Below are 25255 nucleotides of genomic sequence, written 5' to 3' on the forward strand. Positions count from 1 at the left end.
GAGAACTATTAGCGTCTGGGGGGCTTTGGTTTCGTTTGATTTGTAAGGAAGGAAATAGGCTGTCATTCCAGAAGAGTCTAGAATGATTCCCTAGCCCGTTCAGCCTCCATCTTCCCTCTGGCCTCTCTGGGATTAGTGGAGAAATGTCCCCATTTTGTCAGTCCAGCCAGGCCCTTCAGGAAGTTTCTCTTAGTGTCCAAATGCACACCAGGTAGTATGAGGGTTAGGTGGGGTTGTCATTTACAGGGTCACTGTCAATTAGCTTAGGAACAAAACAGTAACTACAGTATTTAAAAATCTTGCTGATCCAGCAGAATTTTTTCTTTACATTTTGGCTCCAATTTTTGGGCCTGTTCCATCCTAGGCAAGTACCCTGTCCTCTGCCCTTCCTACCCCTCAACCCACAGCACTGCGGCTCCTCCACTCTGCTGCATCAAAGCTGGGCAGGTATTAGGCTTGCTGACCAGAAAATGCAGATTCTAATTTACAAATAAGGACACAAACTGTCAGAGATATTCCCATCCTCTCTATTAACCTTGCCCAGAAAAGGGGCAACTGGCCTTGTGGGGAAGGAATAATCCAAGGGGAAAGAGAACTAGACAGTCGAGCTTCTGTGAGAACGCTGTTGCCCCAGCTAGTTAAGACTAAGATCACTGCCACCGTCATCACTAGACTTAACCTGGGTCTGATTTTTAGGACCACATCCTCCCCGGTCACAGCCGTGAACCTGAAGCAGTTCTTTTACAGGCAGAGTTGGGGAGAAGGGCAGGGCACTGGGCAGGAGGCATCAAGGACAGTGACAAGTTATCTAAAGATCACCGATGGCAGTTTCTAGATCTTTCCAGAGCCTTGCCTGCCCAGGATGGGGTTTCTCTTGGGCTCCCTCAGTCCTGCCAGCAGGACCTGTCTCCATGCATGTGTAGTGCCGTGCTGGGAGGGGCAGGTAGGTAAGAAGGAGGTTTGATGCCACCAGACTTGAGAAGAGCCCCAAAAGGAAGACTAAATGATCCAGGGATCCCCCAAATGCCTAGAGGAAAAGAGAGAGGAGCCTGTGATATGTGACCCATCCTACTTTTCCCTCTAAAAGGGCTGGGAGGGTATTTTCCTCAAGTGCCCTCTTCTGAAGGCATCAGTGTCTCTTCGCTACCTGCTGTGGGGGTTAAAAAGCGACTGAGACAGGCAGAGGCTTCCTGGAAGAAGGTGCCACTCTCCAACAATTCTCCAACAACGAAAAGGCCGTTTTCTCCCAAAGTAAAATGCTCTGGACCTCCACAGCCCGGAAGACCTGCCAGCCGTAAGATGCATCCTCTGCAACAGGAGCCGTCCCCAAAGCTTGGCCCTGCGAGTCCTCGGGGACAGACACAGTTGGGTGCGTATGCCCCAGGACGGCCTGTGTTGCCTGGGCCAGATTTGCAGAAGAGACCTCTTGCTTCTCACCCTCTCTCTCTCCTCACCTGCTGCTGCGTTTTGCCCTTGCTCTTGCATAGTAAGCTTCATAAGATTTCGGTTTCAGCTCCAGGGCCTTAGTAGCAAATTCCTCCGCCATTCCAAAATCCTGTCATTACAATAGGTGTGCAAGTGAGTCATTGAAGAGATATGAAAAATAGACAGCTTGGGAATAAAACAGATTATATGTACATTTCTTTGACACTTATGGATGGAACACCTGGGATTCCTGACATGCCTGGCCTGGCTCTAGCCATGTGGCCCAGATGGAAAGTTCCTTCTGCCTTTTGCCCTGTGTGGCCCCTGCAATGGCTCATGGCAATTCATTTGCCCAGAAGTATGAAATTAAATTTGTCCTCTTTCTGCCTTTGTAACAAAGTTCTTTCTGGTCCAGAAGCCAAGTGTCAACCCAACGAAGTTCTTGAAGGTGGAAACCTGAACTCTTGTTGCACACGTGTGTATGCGGCAAACACACCATTGACACCTCATGGGTACCCTTATCCTACCCCCCACCTTCCTGCTGTGCCCACTATTTCTTGGCTTTAAAGGGACGAGAAAAGTCCAGGAAGATGGGGTCTGTGTGAAAAAGAAAGGACTGGCTATGGAGACTCGATGGAGGAGGCATATCAGACGGGCTTGGGTTCCGTTCTCTGCTCTGCTCTGTAAGCCCCCACGGCGTGTTGTGTGTTTTCTCACCTATACCGACCTCCTGGGTAGGACTAAGAGCAGTAAAGCCCTGAAAGCCCCCCACAGTCCCTGGCACACAGGAGGTGCTCAATGAGCGGCAGTTTCCCTTCTGTTTCACAGAGGCTTCTCTGGCCTGCTCCTTCTCTTAACTGGCTCCTTACTTAGGAAACATTTAAAATTTAAAAAATAATGATAAAACAAGAGAGAAGCCTGGCTGTGACTGGGGCCTGTGCTGTCACCTCATCTCTGAATGACTGAGACTCCCTGGAAGAACATGGTCCCATCTGTCCTCATTCTGAGAAGCCCTGGGAACAGGAACCAGGGAAATGAAGCTATAGTTTTCAAGACACCCTTACATACTAAGCTGAAGGGGAAGAGTTTCTCTTCTTTTAATAGCAAAGCCATAGTATAGCACAGTAGCCTCTGGTGAAACTTGTGATTCCTAAGGCAGAACAAAGGCCCTGGGGTGGAGGTAAAGATGATAAAAAAAAAAAAAATTAATGGGCAACTTTCTACCAAAGATGACAGACTTCAGGTGGTCCCGGGAGGTGATTCACCATTTCTGATCCAAGGTGGAGCGAAAGAGAACGTGTGCTATTTTATAGCATCAGCTTTCAGCTCTACTGTTTCAACCTTACCCTTTAATTTTGTCTTTTGGGACAATCATTATTTCTGGGAAGATTAGAGTGTTTTTAAAAAGCAGATTATTTGTGAGGCAAAAAGGCAGCCAACAGGTTGGCAGCAGCTTCAGAGCTTTGTCTCAGTCTCACTCGCTGGAGCTGTAGGAGACCCTAGTGCTGTTTCTTCTGTCTCACGTAAGACCTCACTGCCTTCCCCCGAGAACCTCCACCACGTCCCCACTCTCCTCAGCGCCCGGGAAGACGGCCTCTTAGGGCATCACTGTGCCCTCTGAGACATCCAAGTCTATTGATCAGGGCTCTTTTCACTGCCAGGTTTTAGATGGATGACATAAAGGTCTTATTCTGGAACTGATAGCAGATCTCTTGCGACTGAGGCTGAAAGCTCACTTCTGTACACCTGAGATCTTTATCCCTTTATCCCAATGCTCCTGTTTGGCTTGGGTTATTTTTATCTCCTGAGGAACCACGAGACCTCAGGCTGGTGGATGTCAGAGGTTCCTAACGTGATCCTGGCTATTCCCAGGATCTGAGAGAGGGTTCTTGGCCCAGGAGTGTCTGCATGTCAAGGGAGCAGTGCCTTGTATCTGCAAAGCAGGCAAGAAGGACCAAGGACTATTTAGGGGATAATAAAGGACCAGGAAGAATTCTAAGATTCCCTCTGTGACAAGAAGGGACATATCACGTTAGAATAAAAGGATGAGGAAAGAAGTGGAAAGCTGAAGACTGGCCTTAGAAATTAAACCTTGAAGTCCCTGGTCATGGGCCCTCTTTCCAGCCCTTCCTTAAATGACTAGGGGGTCTACCAGAAAGTAAGGGAATGACTAAAATTTGTATCTAACTGCAGCTGGAATTCCAGTGACCACTGCTCTCACATTTTCCCAAAGACCAGAAAACTGACTCGGGGGCAGGGCAGGATGGCGATGATACTCCAATCACTTTCAGCGGGAATTAGGAAAATTCACAAAGCCCACAGGATTCACTTTTTTATAGTCTGAGATACAGATTGTACTTAGACTTGATTTCTTTCAAGTTGCAAATGTCAGTGCTCTGTGAAGGACAACCAAGTTCCAAATGGGACAGACAAGGATTTCAGGGGCCTGGGAGAAGCCAGTGCGTGGCACGGACCGTCTGCTTCCAGGACTGCAGAAAGGAGCTGGGACGAGACGGACTTACGTTCATTTTCCTGCGACATCGAGAGAGGTTGAGGAGGAGAGACACCTTTAGCTCCCGGAAGGTTTTCAAGTCCTCACCAAACCCTTCTCTAGGGAATTTCTTCAGAGCGTACTGGTAGCGCTGGGCGGCTTCCTTCACTTTACCTTTCTAGTGGGAGCAGAGATGGCAAAACACACTGTTGGTCTGCTGAGCAGCTAAGGAGGTTTGCTCCCACTCCCTTCCTCCTCTCTGCAGTTACTACTCCCAACACCAGCCCTGACAGTAAGAGCAGGAGGGTCCAGTCTTTTCTACTGGAAGCTCAGCTGGCAGGCGAGGCGTGGTGAAGGGGATTCCCAAGATACCAGCCAGAGAGCCAAAGCCTTGGCGAATGAAAGGCCTGGGACCCCAGCTTCCCAACTGGATTCCCAAGGCACTGACCTTGTTCACTTCAGAGGAGCTTTTCCTTGACCTAATCTCGCTGGGACACATAGCATTCCCCAGTCCCAGTCACTACAAAATTATTATTACTTCTTTTTTTTTTTTTTTTTTTTTATTACTTCTTTACATTTGGCATATCTGGAAAACTCTTTTTGTTCCACCTTGCCAGTCCTCTAGAAGAGGCCATTCTCTTCCTCACAAAGACATGACGTGGGAGCTAAAGCAGTCTAGCTGTTGCTTCCCTCATCTCATGGCAGAAAAGAATATCAATGAGTCTTCCTCCGTTTTTGGAAAAGGGATGGGGTAGGGTGGTGGCAGAGAAGTGAAATTCAGAATTTGTGATTCCATCTGACTATGCTGGAGGGATTTTCCAAGATGAGGTAAATCTATGACCCACCTAGGGACCTGGTCACAGGGGCCTTGAACTTTTCTTTCATTTTGCATCTGAAAATTTATAAGCTGAACCCAGAAGGATGCAGGAGGCCTCTCCCATTCTGTTAGCGGATCCTCATCCACTCCACTCCTTCTGTATAGCTGCAACTCCAACCAGGGGTCCTGATCTTTTATGTTCTCTTTAGACCCTTTCACTGAGGACAGACTCGGAGTCTTCCAAGGCAGAATTCTGAGTAGTAACAGGAGTAGCTCTGCCTGTTCTCATTAGGAGGTGGGACCCCTTCCTTAGGATGCCAGAAGTTCTGTTATAAACAGGGCTTAGATTCTTGACAGCAATGCCATTTTCAGGTCCATAAAGAAGACACCAAGAGAGGCCCTTGTTTGAAGTCATGTAAAATCATGGATGGGTAAGAACTCAAGTTTCCTAGAAGGCTAAGAGTCCTAGATTATCGTAACGCTCACTCAAAGGGTCCCCAGGGAATACAACTCTACTCCCAGGAGCTCTGTACACCCCTTACACAGGGTGGAAACAACATGCATCACAACCATTTCCTCATCTTTGGGCCTGGGCATGTCTCAGTGATGCCCCCTGCCAAAAGCTGGGTTGGATTTGTGTTTACCTTTAGGAGAAGAAGATTCAGCTAATCTTAACACAACAAGGTAACTCTGACAGGGAAAGTTCTTAAGGGACTTCCTACAACCCATGGGAGTTTGTGTGAATTGGGGTCTGGGGCCTTCAGCTTGAACTGTGAGTACGAGAAGACTCCATATCTTTTCTGTTGTCATTCAGTGAATGACTTCAGGTAAATCTTATAATTGCTATTTGTCTCGGTTTCCTTTTCTTACTCAGGGATGCTGATAAGCTATTATTACTGCAGACTTTTAAATCTACGCATATATTAAATATAAAAGCTAAGATCAGTGCCTCTTTCCCAAAGACTGGAAATATCTGTACTGTGTAATTTTTCTTTTACTTGTCCCATGGTTTCCAGGCTCTGATGAACAGATTCCATGTGGAATCTATGTAACCGCCTATTAGCGACCAGGTCACACTAGGTGTTTAGGGGGATCAGCGGCAGGCATGTGCAGGCTACGCTTGCTCTCTTGTTAAGGAGGCAAAACACTGGGAACTTCAACTTATGAGCCCGCCACTGAGGGATGGCCTTCTCCTGCTGCCTCTAGAACCAAGGCTGCGAACTGCCAGGTTTTTGGTAGTTCTCTACACTGTAGGGAACGGTCAGCGCTGTCTGGAGGAAACTGCTCCTTCCTCCCCTCACCTTATAGAACATGTCCCCCTCTTCCATCAGCTTGCTCAGCAGGATGATCATGATGTCTGGTTTGGAGGTGGCCATCGCCCACGTGGCTGGACCTGCAGTGTACAGGATGCATGATGGGTAAAAAACTCATACAATGTAAGGGTGGTAGGAAGCTAGGTGAAAAAAACACCCTGGGGGGATTTCTGCTGAGAGAACAACTTGCTCCACAACAATGGCCTCATCTTTTAGAAATGGGAGTGTCTTAGTGACTCCCCACTGCCAAGAAGCTGCGTTGGATTTGTATTCACCTTAAAATAAGAATGTCTGAACTGTCTTGAGTCTGCACCACCGGAGGGCAGCAAAGCCTGCATGTTGTATTTGGGCAGGCGATGGCTTAGTCTGGAGTTATCTTAAGTAGGAAACTGGGAGAAAGGGCTTACATTAAATGTCACTGTAAGATTTTAAAAATCCAAAAAGGGTAATTTATTTCAGAATCTGGGACTCAAAACCCCCAGGTGTTTAGTCTCTTAATTTTTAAATATGTTCTTTGTGGAAGGGAAACCATAAAAAGACTCTTAAGGCTCCCTGAATTTGTAAGTACTGAATAGGACTCCTGGGATTCACGCTGACCCAGGAGCACAGTTCCGATGTGAAACAAGCCAACATGACTGAGGACCACTGTACCCACAAAGAGAAGGAAAAGGTTAACTCGATTAGTTTACGGATGCCTGAATTATTTACCAACTAAGCTTTTCAGGGTTAGTTACCAAAAAGTTCAAGTTATTCTCTACAACAGTCATTAAAAAAAATCTTCTTTTAAGGTGAAGTAAATTAAAAGATTAGAGGTGTAGGGAACTCATGCAGGCTAAATCAAAGAGGAGAAGGCAAAGCTGACCAAGCCATCAGACCACGCCTGATGCTGACAGCGGTGAAATATACCTCGTGGGCGACTCGGTAACGTCTGACAACCTTCAAAGAAAGGAGAAAACAAAAAGTTGTAGGAGAGGAAAAAAAAAAATGGATGAAGGTGAAAAAAAAAAAAAGAAAAAAAAAAAAGAAGGAAAAAGCAGCAGTGAGAGGCAGGCAGCAAAAAAGCCAGCATATCAGCCAACCCTTGTCTACGGGTCTGAGGGATGGGGAGCGGATGGGACAGCAGCCGCAGGGACTGGAGAGTCTGAAGCACATACAGAGCAAGGGAAAGCGAAGGCTGTGGCGGCGCAGGGATCCAGGATGCTCACGGGGCGGGGCTGCCCCCGAGGCATCAGCGCTGAGATGTGCTTAAGGTCAGAGCAGCCTCCTGGCGAAGGCTACTCGGGGCACGGCAGATAACTGTGTGCTTTTGGACACAGGGTAGTGTAGACCATGGCTCAGATGGTGCTTTCTCTGGGCCAAGAGTCTTTCTGTTCACTTGGACGATAACTGGGCCAGGGCAGAGGGGAAACTATACGCACTCACACCAAACACCCAGGGCAGCCAGACTACCGGACCAGTCTGGCCCCTGGGCACAGATGGCCAGCACCTTCTTCCTTTCTCCTACCTATCTTGGCTCCTTTCTTCAGCAGAGTGACCACAACAGAAGTGTTTCGGCACCCCACTGCCCTATCCAAAGGGCGCATTCCACTGTAGTCAACGTGCTCGATCATGGCCCCGTGATCCACCAGGAACTGGACCTAGGACACGGATCAAGCAGCACGGTTAACCTGGGCGTAATGGCTCTCACTGCTCCACTCAGGGCTCCGGCCGCTGCCTGCCTTTTATGCAGCGGCTGGTTTGAACCAGGCTGCAGAGCCATGGTATTCCAGGCCAGACCTATGTTCCTGCTCTTTACCGGTATTTTGACTATCCCTGCCCTTGAGCAGTATAGATCTGAGAACTTTATATCAGGATGGTCAACCCCAGATAACACTGTGGATGGAGAACTTTCCCTACCACCCTGAGGCTTGGCTAAAGGCACTCACCACCTCAGCATCACCATAGAAGGCGGCCAGGTCCAGGGGGGTGCGGCCGTTCTTGTCGGCATGGTCTGTGGCAGCTCCGTTATCCACCAGAGAACGTACTACCGAGAGATGACCCTTCAAACACGCCCAGCTGAGGGCTGTCAATCCTTCTTTGTCCATTAGCGCGATGGAAGCACCTACAAGAGCAAGCATGACACAGGGCTGAGGAAACATGAAACACATGAAGATTCTCAGCGGGAGGGAAAGCTGCTATTTAAGGTGTACACTTGGCCAGAGCACAGCTTCTGTTTCTGGTATGTGAGTTGTCTTTTGATAAAACTGTTAACAAAGTTGCTCCCACAGGCTGTCAGTAGAAGAGTCCAGTTCTTTGGCTGGGCATCCTAGGTTCTGCCTAACCTCTCCCCCAGCTTACTGTCTATTCTTAAGTTTCATTACTCCCCTGTGAGAATCCTCAACCTTGGCCAAAATGGATGTGCTCACTGCCTCTAGAATCTCCCACGAGTACTCTGTATCCTCACTTCTGGTTACGCTGCTCCCATGTGTAGATACCTTTCCTCTCCCTGTGACGTACCTCACATCCACCTGTTCTCTAGGAACATCTCAAACCTCCCTGTTGCCAAGAAGCTTCTCCTGTTCACTGTTACCTCATCTTGGATCTGCTTGACATATATCCCCTATTCTGTTATTAATCTTTTTTTGGTATATATCCCACTTATATGTAATAACTTCTCTGAGTGTTTTCTGAACTCAGCAAAAGTTTTCAATTTCTAAGAGTATAAACTCCTTGAGAGATTCTCATAAAATAAGGGTCTCAGGACATGTTTGTCAGTGATGATAGGAACAGGCCACCTTCTCCCTCCTTAGAATGGGAGGGAAACGGACTCATGGGAAGAGACTGAGCCAGGAAGGGAGTTAGGAGTTTAATTAAACTAGTCAGCCTTCAATAACCCCATCCCCACTCCCTTAGCCTATTTTACATTCTGCATCTTCTTCCCTTTAGCATTTCTATTTGCACCTGTAAGACGCAAACACACTTGACACAGTTTTGTAATTAGTCTAAAATTCAATACACATTTGGTTCTTAGCCTGGACTGTAAGCTCTTGGATGGCGAAGGCCTGTCATTCCTTTGCTAGTTCTGAAGAGTATCTAAAATGACTCCGCACAGTTGGCATGTCATGCCCACTAACTAAATTAGAGATCAACTTACAGCACACACAGTACACTTTCTAGGCTGCCTCCTCAGCTGGACAGGATTCAGATGTCAGGTCAAGCTCAGGACCTGCCCAGCCAGGCTCTGGGGCTACTCAGCAGTTATGTGGCCTATCACCTCTGTATCCCTAGAGGTCAGATAACCAGACTTTGTGGCTTCTCGTAACAGGATGAAGGGCTGGCAGGTACCATACCTCTAACCCTGATGAGAGCCATCTATGTACTGGGCTATCTTTTCACAATGGTGTAGTTTGCAACTAAAATATTGACTCTAATATGGAATTAATCTGAATATGGGACAGAATCTAAGGAGTTTTCTCAGATGCAACACCTATAAATTTCCTGGACAGAGCCTCCAGTGGCGGAAAGAGCAGGATAAGAAGGTTCTGGATGTATGTTACAGATAAACTGATTTTACAAAGATAAGGGAAGCTGGAATTTAAGAAATTAAAAGCAGATACATATGAAAAAACCCAATATATTCAATTTCCTCTGAAAATTCAATTTGAAACCTCCCTCTTCTCTCTTTTCTTCCCCTAGCAGTTAACAGAATCACAGTTCCCGCAAACATCCATTTCAGAACTTTGGAGCTACCGTCAACTCTTCTATCCTTACATCCTACACGTAATCAATCTTTACATCCAAAATCTTTTTCTATCCCAACAGCTACTGCACCTGGATTCAGCATCACCTCTCATCTACATGATGACAGTGGCTTCCTAACTGATCCCCAGGTCCACTATAATCCCTTCATCAACTCTGGGATTCACACTACTGCCAGAGTGATTTTTTTTTTTTTTTAAAGCACAACTCTGGCATTGATTCCCTTTTTAAAAAATCTTGAAAGTCTCCCTATTGCCTTCAGGTAAGTCCTAACTCTTTTAATTTGTTCCTTTTCAACTGTTTTCCACATACGTTTCCAATCTTATTTCCCAATAGTCCTCATGTACGTCACTGGACAACTTGCATATTTCCCCAAACCTGTTGTGTACCATCCTCCTCTCTGACCTGTCATTTACATTACATCAATGTCCTCAATACAGAACATTTTTCCTATTCAAATTTCAAAGTCTGTCCTGTTCCAACTCAAATACACTTCTTGGAGCACTTAGGATTCTCTGGTTCTTAAGGTGGTTCCTTATCTTTGTTTCATCCCCTCCTTGCCAGATTATAGACCCTTTGAAGACATAGATTATAGTGTATTACTTAAGAAAATCAGTTCCTAGCATAGTATTTTGCAGGTAATATAGGCTAAATAAACATGTAGAATTTGTTGATTGAGAGTCTGATTTAAGTGTGAAAGAATGAAACACTATGAAGACCAGAATGCCTGCAGCGTAAAGAGAACAAATCTCTGGAATCTGTGCCTGACGAGTTTCTATGGGCAGACTCCAGGCAGCCATCTACAGCTTATCTGTGGTGAAGGGGTCCTGCCTTTTTCAGCAGACTTGGGTTGTTCTGGGACATTTACTCCTGCCATGTCTTATTCTGAGAATCTAGGCATATCCCCTTTGCTCCCCCAGCACCCTCTTAGCAGAAGGAAGGATAGATACCTGGAAACCAGGTTTGTTTGGTGGCTTTTATTGGGGAAGCAAGAGCCACTCTGCACACGGGGAAAACAGTTCTTTGATTCTGACCCAGCTTTGTGAGTCTAAGGCTATGGAAACCAAAGACTTTCTTCTTTGCAGGAGAGAGCTAAAGATCCAATAAGTCTCCGAGTGGTAGTCTGAAATCTTAGAAGAAACCTTGCCTTCTTCCTAAATCAACTACCCTTCAGCTGCTCCAGCCTGGGCATGATTTTCAGGAGCTTGTTTTCCTTGAAGTGTATGCACTGGTGGGTATTAATTACGGATGATGAGATCCAGTGTACTCATAGGGGAGGCTTATTGGAATGGAGTCAAGGCTGGTCCCAGTCACACGATCTCCTGCTTCATGTAAATGCTCAAGCTCCACTACGTGGTACTGCAGAGTCACCAGTGACTGAAGCTTCTCTACTACAGAGGTTCCCTCGTCACTCACCACTGTTCTGCACAGGTGACTGAGGTCACAGCCATGGAAGGGAACGCTCTGGATAGTGTGACCACAGTCTCCTTTATTTCTCACTCACAGGGATACAGGAATGTTGGTAAATGTCAAAAGGTATTTATTACAAGAGGAGGATAATAATACCCTGATTCTTCAAATAGGGTCCCACTGTCAACAATCGTTTCAACCTCCATTTGCCTCCTTCAGATACAAGAAAAATATTAGTTGTGCAGGCTTACAAAAGAATTGCTACAGTTAAAGTCAAGATACAATCCCTGGAACATGAACATTTATTGAGTGTACATTAAAAAAAAAATCAAAGTTTGGAGATTACTGATTTGAATTAAAGAGCTTAGATTATGTAAAACCCCTCAAGCCATAAAGAAATAGAGAACGTCAGAATCAGAAGGGTTCCACTGTATATGAGAAGGGAGAAGATGGACTTTCATTTCCTAACCAACTGGATTAAGAATATCCATTCTCAACACCTCCTGGAATCCATCCCTGGAAATCATGAGTTCCTTGGGTTGTTATAGGCACTGATCATTGAGCTCTGGCATCCTAGAACTGACCTTGAGCAAGGAGAAAGTCCACAGTTCCCAGGTGGCCTTCGGAAGCCGCCATCATCAGGGGAGTACGGCCCTGCTTGTCTGCCATGTTGACATCGGCTCCATGGGTGAGTAGAAGATCAACAATCTGCAGGTGCAGAGAAGCAGGGACCAAGCAGTCAGGAAGTGCTGCTCAGCAGACACACGCACGCCCTCCCCCACACCGTGTGAACTCCCTGCGAGTCACCACTAACGAAACTTTCCACTGCAAGAACCCCCTCTAGTTCCTGCCTAGTCTAGTACCATGGGATTTGATCTCTGACTCTCTTGGGGACAGCCAAATGAGAAGACCTCAACTCTAAACGTCTCACTCAGCCACTAAGTAAAAAAGAATTCAAGATAACAAAGGCCAAGATATAGACTAAACAACGCCGTAATGCAAGTGCCAACACCTATGTCAGGGCCATTTTATTGACCTTCATGGGTTGCAGACCTGCCTGCAGTGAATATTTACGACTGAACAGAATACAGTAAATACAGAGTACAGCCTCTGCTAACTCTTTAATCACTGTTTTGCTCCTAGGACTTTTTTTCTCTACTCAAACATTTTCAAAGATTATAACCAATATGCTTTCTTTTCCATCCTAAGTGTATAAATTCGCGTTTATCCAGAATGTAAACATCTGGGAAATCATATAACTAGAATTTACATATACCACGTTTTCTTTTTGCAAGTCTGAGACACCTGCAGTAAGTGGTTAGCAGGGATCTGTTGAGGTTTGAACCTTCCAGAGACCCTGTGGATGCTGTGTAATGTGAGAAAGAAGAGGTCACTGCATGACCAGGCCAAAAACAGCTAGTCCTTCTGTACAATACAGATCATCAGGATGATTCTGTTTGTTTGTTTATTTATGGCTGTGCTGGGTCTTTGTTGCAGCGTGTGGGCTTTCTCTAGTTGTGGCGAGCAGGGGCTACTCTTCACTGCAGTGCACGGGCTTCTCATTGCGGTGGTTTCTCTTGTTGCGGAGCACAGGCTCTAGGTGCGTGGGTTTCAGTAGTTGTGGTGTGTGGGTTCAGTAGTTGTGGCTCGTGGGCTCTAGAGTGCAGGCTCAATAGCTGTGGCGCACGGGCTTAGTTGCTCTGTGGCATGTGGGATCTTCCTGGGCCAGGGATCGAACCCATGTCCCCTGCACTGGCAGGCAGATTCTTAACCAGTGCACCACCAGGGGAGTCCCCATCAGCATGATTTTGAATGTTAAGTTTCTGACACAGTCTCAATTAACTAGAATATTAATAACAGAGGCCCAAGCCTTCAAATCCAATGACTGCTGGATAACCCAAATTTCATGATTTTTTTGCTCTCTGCTTCAGAAGTTCCCATCCAGAACTCACTCCTGCCTGGGGGACTGGAAGTAGCTACCTGCTTACCTGCCAGTGGCCCTGGCGGACGGTGCTGAATAGGGGCACTGCCCCTCGGCGGTTTGGCTGGGCCACTGCTGCCCCCTGTTCCAGGAGCAGACGACACACCTCCAGTTTGCCCCTTCCGGCTGCAGCTGTCAGGGCTAAGGGCAGAGAGCACAGAGTGAGGACTGTGGGTCTTGCCCTCTCCAGCCCTCTGGGATAAGCAGGGCAGCATATCTATGTTTGATTAACGTAACTGCTATTTTACCTCCAAGAATGATGATTTTGGCTATTTTTGCCATGAAGGAAATTTTAAAAGAAAAATAATGAATAAAACCACATTTATATATGGGCTTATATATATGGAGACAATTATAATAATAAATTTATTGAAAAACCAACTTTGACCAAACTTACTTGGTTTCATTTTTTCCTACCTAGACTGTTGTCTCTGCTTTTAATCTCTTTTTTGGTACCTCTTCCCAGATACAAACCTTTTACCAGTATGTGCAGGGTAAGAATGTAGAAAGAAGAGTCTCTGCAGAGTAAAGCCTTTTTTGTGTTAGCTAGGGACCACCTCTGGCCAATTTCTACTCCTGGGCCCTTAAACTCAGAGAACCAAAGTCAGAAACTGCAGTCTTAATTTTGTTGCTTGCTTAAATGACAGTTTCCTGGATTGCTTTTAAGGGAGTTTTTACAATAAAGATATATAAAAAAAGAAAAAAAAAAGGAAAAAAAAAGAAATTGCAGTCTAAGAGCTTTGGGCCAGTTTTCATTCTTTTTCTTCATCAGTTGAGACAGAAGTTTCTAGTACATGTGCAACCATTTTTATATGAGGGTCGAAACTGTTCAATAGTCTAAAAGATGGGAGAAGAAGTATGACAAAGGCTCTTTTCTTCTAAATAGAGAATAATGGAGTCACAGATAAAGAAGAGCTATAGTGAGGATAAAAGCCACACCGCAGGAAGAAACGTAAACATGCTTCCTTCTGTACTACTGTCCATTGTTTATGATCTCTGATACAGTGGAGATGCAAAGAGTGCTTATTCCATCCTTTGAGTACTATTTCAATAGTAGTAAGAGGAATCTGTCAATATACTTTCTACTAAGTCCATACTTGAACAAATATATATTTGTCTCTTTTAACCAGGGATCTCGAATGCGTACGCTGAGTGTTTTAAATGGATGAGGGCAGAGAAGATGGTAAACACTGTTAGAAAATGGCAGGAGTTACACTTTTAAAGAAAGAGGATGGAGACCCTTCTCCGCACGCGGACTAGAAGAGCGGATGTGGCAGTCAGCAGGCCCTTCCTTCACTATGGCCGCCTACTCCGATGACGAAGCGGAAGAAGACAATACTTGGCAGGTGCAGGTAATATTTCAGTTTGCAAATGTGGGTATCTAATCAGGGAAGCCATTGAAATTCAAATCAAATGGTCACGTGATTTTTTCATTTAAGTGCAAATTATGGCTTTTTGTCTGAGCTTGGCCAAATTTATCCACAACTGACTCATATGCAAAACCAAAACTACCTGTAATGTCCACCAAGATAAACTTTAGAAGTAATCCCTTCCTCAAGGATAGAAAAAGCTTATGAAGGAAAATGTGACAATTTTAGAAGATATACTCATTCTTAAACTAGATGTATCTAGGCCTTGTCTTAAGTACATTTTTTGTTTTATTTTGAAACTCTTAACAGAGGCATTCTGTCCTGTTCCTCACAGAAGGGCAGAGGCTTCATCCTATCTGAGGCGAGGGTCATTTCTAAGTCCTGAATGGGGATGAGTTGCAGGTATTGATGGGTTTGATTGTTTACTTGACAAAGAAGTTTTGTCTCTTGTTCTTTAAATCAAAGTGATTTCCCCTCTTTTCCAAGTTCACATTTCTAATAGTTCAGGAAAAACAAAAACAACAACAACAAAACTTTAGTTCTTGGGTCAGAACACAAGAGTAGCTAAACAATGTGATTAGCAATCATCACACTGTATACATTAAATTTACACAATGTTGTATGTCAATTATAGCTCAGTAAAGCTGAGGAAAAGGAAAGAACCTGACTGGGTTAGACATTCATTAGAAGCCATAGAATCATCTTGTTACATAAGAAAAAGGATGTGGAAAATTTCTAACTCTCCCAAGTTTAAAGAAGCTACTAGGGGGCACGGTTGCAGCAAACCTCCCTTTCAATGTCTTGTGTATGGTGTGGGGTGTGTGTGTGCAAATACATTCTTTTTCATGAAAGAATTTATAGAACTCTAGAGAAAATACAGACAGTATTTCAAAATCAAGCCTCTCAACAATGATGTTAGTTCACAGAACACAGCTGAAAACTCACAAGCAGTGTGCACCCTGAAAACTAAACTAAAACTGTCTGCTCTAACCTGGAGTCATGTTGCTGGGGCTGGCCCATTTCAACCCACTGGACAACACATTTATATGAGAGGGAATGTTCCATTAGGCCCTTTTCTTTGTTGTATCATCTCTGTTGCTTAGGTTATGATGTAATTTGGCAGGAATCTCCAGCTGATAGCTGGACATGGTCATTAACACAGCTGGCCAACTTCATCTCAGAACAGCACAACTATGGAAAATTGGGTCTTGTACTTTTCAAAATCCAAGAGCAAGGAGTTGCTCTGGCTGGATTTTATATAGGTCTTATCAAAAACTGTTAAAACTTTCCGAAAGAGAGAAGATTAAGGCAAAGCCAGTTCTGTAAAACAACAAACTGATTCTTAGAGCAAACGTTAACAGTTTGGAGCCAAATCTCTCTTCCTAAGAGACCAGTAACAGAATTTGTTCCCTAGCTTGTCAGCATCAGATGAGATTATCTGACATAAATGGTCCTTTTTCAAAGAGAAACATCTAAGGAGTTTGAAGAGACAGACAGGGTGCCGCTCAGAGCTGAGGAAATAGCCAGAGTCTGCTTGGATGGGAGGCTGATGCTTAATAGAATGCAGAGAAGCAAATGGTTCTTTTGTTTATCTTTTCTCAACCTTGAGAGCGTACAGCACAGACAGGTCATGTAAGACCGATGGGATGGAGGTGGTGGAGGCAACAGATACTGAGCACTGCTATCCAAAACAACATTAATTAGTTAAATATTTATGGAGCTATTTGTCAGATACTGTCTGCTCTCAAGGAACTCAGGGTTGAATAAGGATAACAGACAAACAAATACATCACTCTACAGCGTGATAAACACAACAGAGATACGCTCATGGGGGCTGTCAGGAGGTGGCACAGAGGAAGAAGTGTCTGAGAAGGTCTCCAGGAAGAGCTGACAATCTGAACCAGATACTGAAAGAGAAATAGGAGACTTCTAGGCAGCAACAACGGGGAGGTATTCTAGGCACAGGGAGAGCAAGTATAAAGGCACCTGAGGTGGGAAACAGCACTTTTACTGCTACTGGAGAAGACAGGCAACAGCTGAGCCTAGAGATCATGACAGGTCTTTTCATGCTATCTTTTTTTTTTTTTTGGTTGCATCACATGGCATGTGGCATCTCAGTTCCGCAACCAGGGATCGAACCCATGCCCCCTTCAACGGAAGTGCGGAGTCTTAACCACTGGACCGCCAGTGAAGTCCCTTTTTATGCTATGGGTGGTCGATGAAGGGTGAAGAGCAGGAAAGTGACAATGGACAGAGTGTGGCTTAAAGAGATCGCTTTGGCTGAAGTCTGGGAGATAAATCCCTAAAAGATAATGAAGGCATGAATTAAGGGTTTCTTGTTCATTTTCTGAATTTTCGCTACTTTTGGGCCATGGGATAGCGCAGGCTCTCCAGAGCTCCTGGAAGCCTTTAATGCTGGTTCTGGTCTGTAGACGTAAGACAAAGGAGAGGAGGGACTGGGGAACAATCTTGTCACCTTAACCGCTTTTCTTCTTCGACGTTCCATAAGAGATCTGTGAAAACCCTGCAGGATGGGAGAGGCCCGGCCAGATGGTGAAAGCTGGATGTAGGAAGATGCTCTTTGGAAGGACAAAGAGGCCATACAAGGAGGATGAAAACAACCTGAATGTTCTAGTGACTTGCTTTTAGAAAATCTGATATGTAAAAATTACATCTCAATAAATATTGCACTGTATGCTAAGATATATTTCATTGATTCTAAGATGCACTTTCTTCCCTCCACATCTTAACATTTCGAAGTCAGGACGCATCTTATAATCGATGTGTTAATAAAGAACTGTGTCAGTTTTATACGCAGAGGGTTTTTCTTTCTTTTTCCTTTTTTTTTTGGAATGGCACATAAAATAATGGTTATATAGTTTCTTATAGTTAGGGATATTTTGGATTCAACATACTAAATGATACAAACTGTTGGAAACATCATGACCATCATATTTTCCTTAAGTAAAAACTGTGTTGTTGAGGCCAGGGTTGCAGATATGAGACCCTAACCAGCTAGCTGCAGGTTATAGACCTTCATTCTCTATTTAAGGGAAACATGTATAGGATTTTGCCATTGGAGGAAACAGCACAGTTCAATGAGTCATTATAAATTTTAAATGATTATGTGCTGTAAGTTAGAAAGAAACATGTATACTTAGTAAAACCCATCCCTATAGATAGAAAAGCAGCTCTGTTCTACACTCATGGTGCGTTGTAGTGACGTTTCTTTTTTAACATAGCAAAGACATTATTTCCCAGAAATTTTTCTGAAGTCAAATAACTTTTTATAGCTCTATAAATTATATTACAAATGCATTTCATTCTAACTCATTTAAGTAAAATCTTTTGTCCATAATGATGAAATCAGTTCATATGAATATCAAATTAAACATAACACAATTCTGACTACACGCAAACTGACATGAAACTGATTTTTTTACACTCTTGAGATATGGTACACATGTAAGAAAACTAATGTAACAAACTTCATTGCAAACTTTAAAGCAGGAAATATTTTAAAAGTCCTGAGGCCCTAAAGTTTTATTCTAATGAATTCACATCAATAAAAATAAGTCTTCTACTTAGTTCACACCCTTCTGAACATTTTTAAGGAACTCTTTCAAGGAGAGCACTTAGAATGCATGTGATATTCATCGCTGTGATTGTTAGTCTTGTAATTTCTGTCCGTTACTGCCATTGGGCCACTACTTTCTGTCACCCTCCCTGGTTAGGGTTAAGGTCGCATGCACATGGCTTGGCAACAGGAGACTCTGGGAGGGACGGCGGGGCTGTGCCGGGGAGGCTGTGCTGACGGGGCTCCCGCAGCTCCAGGTCTCGGGATGCAACACTCCACAACTGCTGGCGTCCTGGCCAGCCCCTTCCCCTCAGTCTGTCCTGGCTTCCCTCAGGGTGGGGCCCCAGAGACAGCAGCTGTTTCCAGCTGCACATTTTCCTTTAATCTGTCATGGGCTCTTAAGCTGCAGCTGCCTGGCATCTGCTCCCTTTGGCTCTGACAGAGGGAGGGATTGTTTGAGGAGCAAATTCCTGAGCTCTGGACCATTCTACATGATGTTAAAGAAGCCATGAAACCTGTATCAGATTTTTGCCATGTGTGGAAACATCACAGTTCAATAGGTAATTATACATTTTAAGTGAATTCAATCATCTTCTCTTGTTTTTAATAACATTTTGACCCTAACCAAAGCATATCCCTTTCTTGTTTAGTAAAATATTCTCCCTAAATTGGCCATCTCAGTGTTGGTCTACTTCTCCTGGCAAATACGACACATATCTGTGGTGACTCTACAGTTTTCACTGCCCTGGTTTCATACAAACACATAAAAGGTTACTAATGTTTTTCCAGATGTTCCAGTTTAGACTTGGGGGAAAGACAACAATCATTTCCTGCAAAGGCCACAAGGAAGAGGCTTCTGTATGTGGAGTAAGTACCAAGCAATACAGAAATGGCTTTGCTACAGATCAAGAGAGACTGTGCAGCGCTGTGCCCTACAAGGGGGACCTACATTTTGCATCCTGATAGCAACTGTCCTCATGATGTTTAACCATGTCAGGTACCACTCCGCCATGATAACACTTGGTTCATTAAGCCAGAGGTGTTCATAGAAATTTAACTTCTTGGTTTACAACTACAGGAGAAACATTTATTCCTAACTGCTAAGAGGATCACATTAAAAAAAAGTTCACCAAGTATTTTCTGCTATGGTTTGGCACATTGTAAGGAAACTTTCAGTCTTAAAATCTTTGGAAACAAGAGCGGAGGAAAGTTTTGCTTGAAAGAAGACTCCGGGGCTAACGGCCTGGAGCATCCAAAGGGAAAGAGGATTGAAAGAAGGAAATTGCTTGACTTTTTCCTTTGGCTGAATCGGTCTCCAATACAAAAGCCATGAGACAGAGCCTGCCAAAGATCTGGCAGAGAAAAAATCAGGGTGTGAGATGCAGAGAATATCTCCATACAAACACGACACATTCACGAGAGGAGAGAGAGACGTCCACAAGAGGTACCTGTCTCTCCCCAGAGACTGTCAAAGCTGTTGATCTGTGCTCGCTCCACCTCCTCTTCATCTTTTTCTGGAAGATCAAGTAGGTAGGAGACAATCTGAAACAAGAAGTTGTATTTCAAACGTCAGGTGGAAAACTATACTCCTGATACTAGCCTGTGAGGTCTGGAAGATTCCGGGTGCCCAAGTGTCACACGCTCTCTTGCACAAAAAAGGAGTCAGAACTGACTGCCTTTGCAAAAAAAAAAACAAAAAACAAAACCCAAAGCTGCCACGATGAGCATTTGTTTTACCAAGTACAGTTTACATGTTTCCCTTGAATATAATTAACTTATACAGCATGTTATTTTAAAAAATCACATATTTATCACATTTGAGTTAAAAAAGCAATCCCTCATCCTTCTAATAAAAATACTACCAAGAAATAAACAGGGAAAAAATCAATAACCAAAAACCAGAAAATAAATATGGAGAAAACTGAGGGCCTGTATTTTTTTTAGAGCAGAGCTATTATCTTCTTTTTTCCTCTTGGAATTACAAGGACTGTTTGCGGATAATAAAAGGAGAATGGCTGCTAACAACAAAGGAACGTGACAGCTCATTTTCCAGGAATTTGACTGTAGACAGAGCTAAAAAACCTTCTACAGATCATAAAAATTCCAATTTTACTTAATACTCCCTTTGCGACATGTCAGGTCAGCTGATGGGGTAGCTGTGTTACTGAAACATCTCACAGTGGTGAGCCAACTTGTACTGGTCCATGAAAGCTGACTTTTAAATTTTCAGAATTTTGCAAGCTGGTTGTTAAACAAAGATGCTTATTAAAAATTAAATAACAGGGACTTCCCTGGTGGTCCAGAGATTAAGAATCCACCTTCTAACACAGGGGACACGGGTTTGATCCCTGGTGGGGGTACTAAGACCCCACATGCTGCAGGGCAACTAAGCCTGTGTGCCGCAACTACTGAGCCCATGAGCTGCAACTAGAGAGAGGCCCCCCATGCCTCAATGAAGAGCCTGTGCGCTGCAACTAAGACCCAGCACAGTCAAATAGATAAATAAATAAATAAATATTTAATTATACTAAAAAAAGGTTAAAATATCAAATGTGGTAACCTTAATTATTTAATTACATTTTACCATTATCTAAGCTCTTCAGGCTATGTGTCTATATGGTGGAAGTTTTATATAATGGTGTGCTCTTATGCATCTCTTTGAAACCCTGTGTTCGGTGATGTCACACTGGTGGCTTGAAATCAGCCATGCTGGGGGTATTTATATCCTGGAAACTGGCAAACTTTGCAAATCAGGATTTGATTTAGTGCTAAAGCTGAAAGAGGTTCCAGCTTAATGAATATAATTTGTATGAGGGTGAGTAGTTGTTTAACAGTAGATCACATATCAGATTTAATGACAAAATTATTGGGAAAAGAGCAAACAGGGTGCAGCTTTATCAAATTATGGTTGAGTTGTAACCACAGGTTGGGTACGGATATAAATTTAGCAAAAATCAACAAAAGCATTCGAGTAAGAGTATTACACAATTCATTATTATTTGTAAACTGTGTGCAACATGTCTTCTTTAATAGCAGTAAAATTTATAATAAATTTAAGTCTGTATGTGTGCGCGCACACACACACACACACACACACACACACACTTCTGCTCCACTCCACTCCCCTCCCCAGAGCTGGCTGTTAAACATTTCCTAGAACACTACCAATTCCACATATTTTGCCACTATATTATTACTTTCATTAGTAAATAAATTAGCAAAAATACCATCTGCATAGTGTTTAACTGTTTACAAAGCACCTTTCATATCAACCTTGTAAAAAAGAATTTATTAGCCTCGCTTTACTGGTGGGAAACTAAGGTTCTAAGAGATCAAGTAAGCTGCCCAAGGTCCAGAGCTGATGAGTAGGAATGCTGGGCCTCAAACCTGGTTCCTCTGAGGTTCCAAATGCTGTGCCCTTCCCATTCTCCTCTGCCTACCCATGCGAACACAGGTCAAGAAATAATCCCCCCGGGCCTAGTGTCACTGTTTGTTAGACAGGGGTGGGAAGATGGGGAGGAATCAGATTAGATAATTCCCAAGGTCCTTTCCAACATAATTCTAGGTGCCCTGGCATCTCCCTACTCCTCAGATCAATGACCAAAAAGTGAATTCACATTAATTAGGCTGGCAATTTTGTAATAATGCAATCCCTTTCCTAGGTCCTTCAATACATAGCTTGAAAAAACCCCCCAAACCTTATCCAATGCTTTCTTACCTCAGTGTAACCCATGCTGGCTGCAGCAATGAGGGCCTGCTGGATGGCGTGGCTCTTCTTAAACACCCCTTGCTGCTGGCCTGCCATTGTCCAGTCACACTGAATCAAAAACTTGACAACTTCCAGATGACCTCGGAGTGCAGCATGGACCAAGGCACACTGCCCATTCTTATCCAAGTGATCCACCTATGGGAGCGAACAAAGAAGTCTACGTGAAAAAGACTGCGGCTGTACTCCCAATCTAGTCACATCAGCTCACTGCACAGGTCTGCATTACTAAGAGTCCTCCTCTCCTATTCCTTGGACCAATCCCTGAATTTAGAAGATACTCTCCTACTCAGGCTAGATCTTCACTGAGCCACAACTCTGGTAGATGCTGGGGAGAATCTCCTTATATAATGTCAGACTTTTGTTTTCACGTCAGAAGAAACCAAAAAACCAAACCAAAACAAAAAAAACCTCCTGAAACTCCCAGCTCCAGTTTTGTTTTCCTGAGGTACACTCTCCCTTGTCCTCAAATAGTTATTTTCAGACCCAAATTTGAAAGACTTGTGAGCTCTGTTGGCACAAAAAACTGTCTTTGAAATCATGAAAGGGAAGAAAAACATTTTGAAGCTCAAGTTTTTTGGTCTTCCAAAGAAACAAAATATCTCATGAGTCACACATTTGACCATAAGCTTTGGCAAAGGCCACTTCTCTCTTCCAATGGGAGGGCAGAATCTCAATGATCTCGCCAAAATGGCTACAGGTACTTTGAACTTAATGCTAGACTATATTCCAACAGCAGTTTTTACAGTTGTAGTGTTGGTTACAAGTTTAGGCTGAAAGAGGAGCCTGACTAAGGCCAATCTACCAGAAGGTCCCCAGCTACAAGTCTCAACAGATGAAAAGCCTTCTCTGGCAGGTGCGTAGGGCATCTCCCAGAGGTAGTGAGAGCACCTGAAGCCTAAGTTCTGTATCTGATTCTCCCTAGCTTTAGTTCTACCTTGCCATCCACGTAACAAATGTTTACTGAATGCCCACCATGTGCAAGGTACACGGTAGGATAAAAAGGTGAATAAGAGAGTAAAATATAGATTCTGCTCGCAAAGTTTTGAACAAGATAGGGGGGATGTAACCAATATAACAAAAACTTGTCTAACAAAGGCATAATATAATAAATGTCGTAAGGAAAGCAAAAGTGCAATACAATTTCAGAGAATCCCCAGCTAGAATCAAGAACAAATTCAGAGGGAAGGTGCAATGGTCTGAATGTTTGTGTTCCCCCCACGTTATACGTTGGCATTCTAGCCCCCAAGGTAATTAAAAGGTGGTGCCTCTGGAAAGTGATTGGGTCCTGAGGGCAGAGCCCTCATGAACGGGACGGGTATCGTTACACAGAGGCCCCAGGGCGTCTGCCTGCCCCCTTCCACCACGTGAGGACACAGTGAGAAGCACTGTCTGTGAATCCGGAAGCTCTCATCAGACACCGAATCTGCCGGTGCCACGACCTAAGGACTTAGCTTCCAGAACCGTAAGGAAGAAAGATCTATAAGCCACTCAGTCTATGGTATTTTGTTATGGCAGCCCAAATGGACTAAGAACAGGGCTATCTCAACTGGCTGGGATAGGAAATGATTAATTCTAGTTTTTGTAAGGGTAAAATACATGAAGGGGCAGTTCAAACTACAAAGTTGAGAGGGTCTTTTGGGACAAGAGCATGGATATTTTGAATGCCAGGCTAAGCGGTCTGAATTTTAATAAGTAATTGAGAGTCACTGAGAATGTTCATGCTCAGAACTGTATTTGTTAAAAACTAAAGGAATGAATAAAAGGAGCCTTGGCTCCTTGGGGAAATGGTTGACTCCAGGGCTGGGACAGCAATAGTAAAAGATGAGTTTGGAACATCTTGTGGTGCTAGAAAGTACAGAAGTGCTCATGAAATAATTGGGGGGGGGGGGGGGGAGGGTTTGAAAGGACACAGGAACCAACTTGAAGGAGCTCCCAATGGCCAAATCTGGGGCAATGTGAGCAAAAAAGAAAATACCAGCAATAAGTTATATAGATCATAGAAAACAAAAATATCCAGGGACCCATAGTGCTATAAATAAATGAATAAATGAATGAGGAGAAGGGACAGCTCTTCCTTACAGTAGAATTCTAATTAATAAATGATGAAGGAAGAGAGAAACAGAAAATCACTATTACACAAATATCATAGCAATACTTACTGCAGCAAGAATGGACCCATCAATGGATGGATCTCAAATTAGTGGACAAAAAAAAGATACAAGGTATCTGCCTAGTCTGAAAGCATATCCCTAAAAGATACTTCTTGATAACAAATGGGAAAACCTGTAACTTCAGGTTGAGAAACCTGGAAGATACTACCTTATCTAAGTGATAGAGGTGAACATCCCCTGTAATGAGATCTCAACATCACGCACTTCTTATAGTGCGGCATGAATAAGGGCAGAGTATCTCATCTGTGGTGTGCTTGCCAAAAACATACAAACTCAACCTAATGAAGAGAAAATATCAGACCAACTATAAAGGAAGAACATTCAATTCAGTTATGCAACAAAATAACTGGCTAAATACTTAAGTGGTTCAGAGGGGTGAGAAATTAGAAAAAGTTACTTTATTTGGTGATTGGCAGTTGTCAGTGACTTTTGAGAGCAGCTTCAGTTGAATGCCAAGAGGTTTGGGCGTTTTGTTTTTTTTTTTAAAGGATATTATTTATTAGGCACTGCATGAAATTAAAAGAGACTTGATCTCTTTTTAAAAAGGTTTCATCACTTTTAATTGTCACACTGCCCCTCTTAAACATTCTTCCAGATTAAAGAAGTGAGACCGAGAGAACTCAAATGACTCCTCCAAGCCCTCACAGGAAGCGAGTGTGAACGCAGGCTCTGACCAGGTTGTGCTTCATGCCAAAGCTTGTGATTGCAATGACTTGCCTCCTCTTTCTCTCAAGGAAGCCTGACTACGAGAGGTAAAGAAGCAGTGGTAGCAAGTAGAGAGGACTCTTAGGACAGGCTTGGTGCACGCAGGCGGGGAGAGATGAGGCGGTGGCTTCTGGTTAGCAGGAGAGGTGGGAGTGTCTCTTTAGGGTTAGATAAGACATTTGTAGCTTGTAGAAACTGAGAAGAAAGGTAGTGCGAATTCAGAAAAAGAATGAAATGATGTGAGAGAAAGAGCAACATTTCAGATTAAAAAATACAGGTGGGGAATTCCCTGGGAGTTCAGTGGTTAGGAATTCTAACTTCCACTGCAGGGGGCACGGGTTCCATCCCTGGTCTGGTCGGAGAACTAAGATCCTGCAAGCTGCGCGGTGCGGTCAAAAAGAAAAAAAAATATACAGTGGAGGCAACCATTTTGGAAAGGAAGGTAAACACTTCCTTTTCTGAGGCAGAAGTAAAATATGTAAAGGTGC

The 25255-nt window shown here is 43.8% G+C and overlaps 1 protein-coding gene across 17 annotated transcripts in view; it reads right to left on the reverse strand.

Annotated features, from left to right (window-relative positions):
* Positions 1 to 25255, reverse strand: part of TANC2 (tetratricopeptide repeat, ankyrin repeat and coiled-coil containing 2) — a 342062-nt gene that overhangs the window by 7690 nt on the left and 309117 nt on the right. For 16 of the 17 annotated variants that reach the window (XM_057716527.1, XM_057716534.1, XM_057716530.1 and 13 more), the window contains 9 exons: positions 21841 to 22026; positions 19571 to 19664; positions 13183 to 13316; positions 11779 to 11902; positions 7972 to 8147; positions 7551 to 7683; positions 6035 to 6126; positions 3948 to 4094; positions 1455 to 1555 (listed from right to left, as the gene is read on the reverse strand). In XM_057716527.1, the coding sequence (XP_057572510.1) occupies positions 1455 to 1555; positions 3948 to 4094; positions 6035 to 6126; positions 7551 to 7683; positions 7972 to 8147; positions 11779 to 11902; positions 13183 to 13316; positions 19571 to 19664; positions 21841 to 22026 (1187 nt within the window). Of the gene's footprint in view, positions 1 to 1454; positions 1556 to 3947; positions 4095 to 6034; positions 6127 to 6952; positions 6983 to 7550; positions 7684 to 7971; positions 8148 to 11778; positions 11903 to 13182; positions 13317 to 19570; positions 19665 to 21840; positions 22027 to 25255 lie in introns of all 17 variants that reach the window. The other variant, XM_057716538.1, reaches the window with a different exon arrangement.

The sequence above is a fragment of the Hippopotamus amphibius genome, chromosome 17, assembly GCF_030028045.1.
Source record: "Hippopotamus amphibius kiboko isolate mHipAmp2 chromosome 17, mHipAmp2.hap2, whole genome shotgun sequence".
NCBI classification, from domain to species: domain Eukaryota; kingdom Metazoa; phylum Chordata; class Mammalia; order Artiodactyla; family Hippopotamidae; genus Hippopotamus; species Hippopotamus amphibius.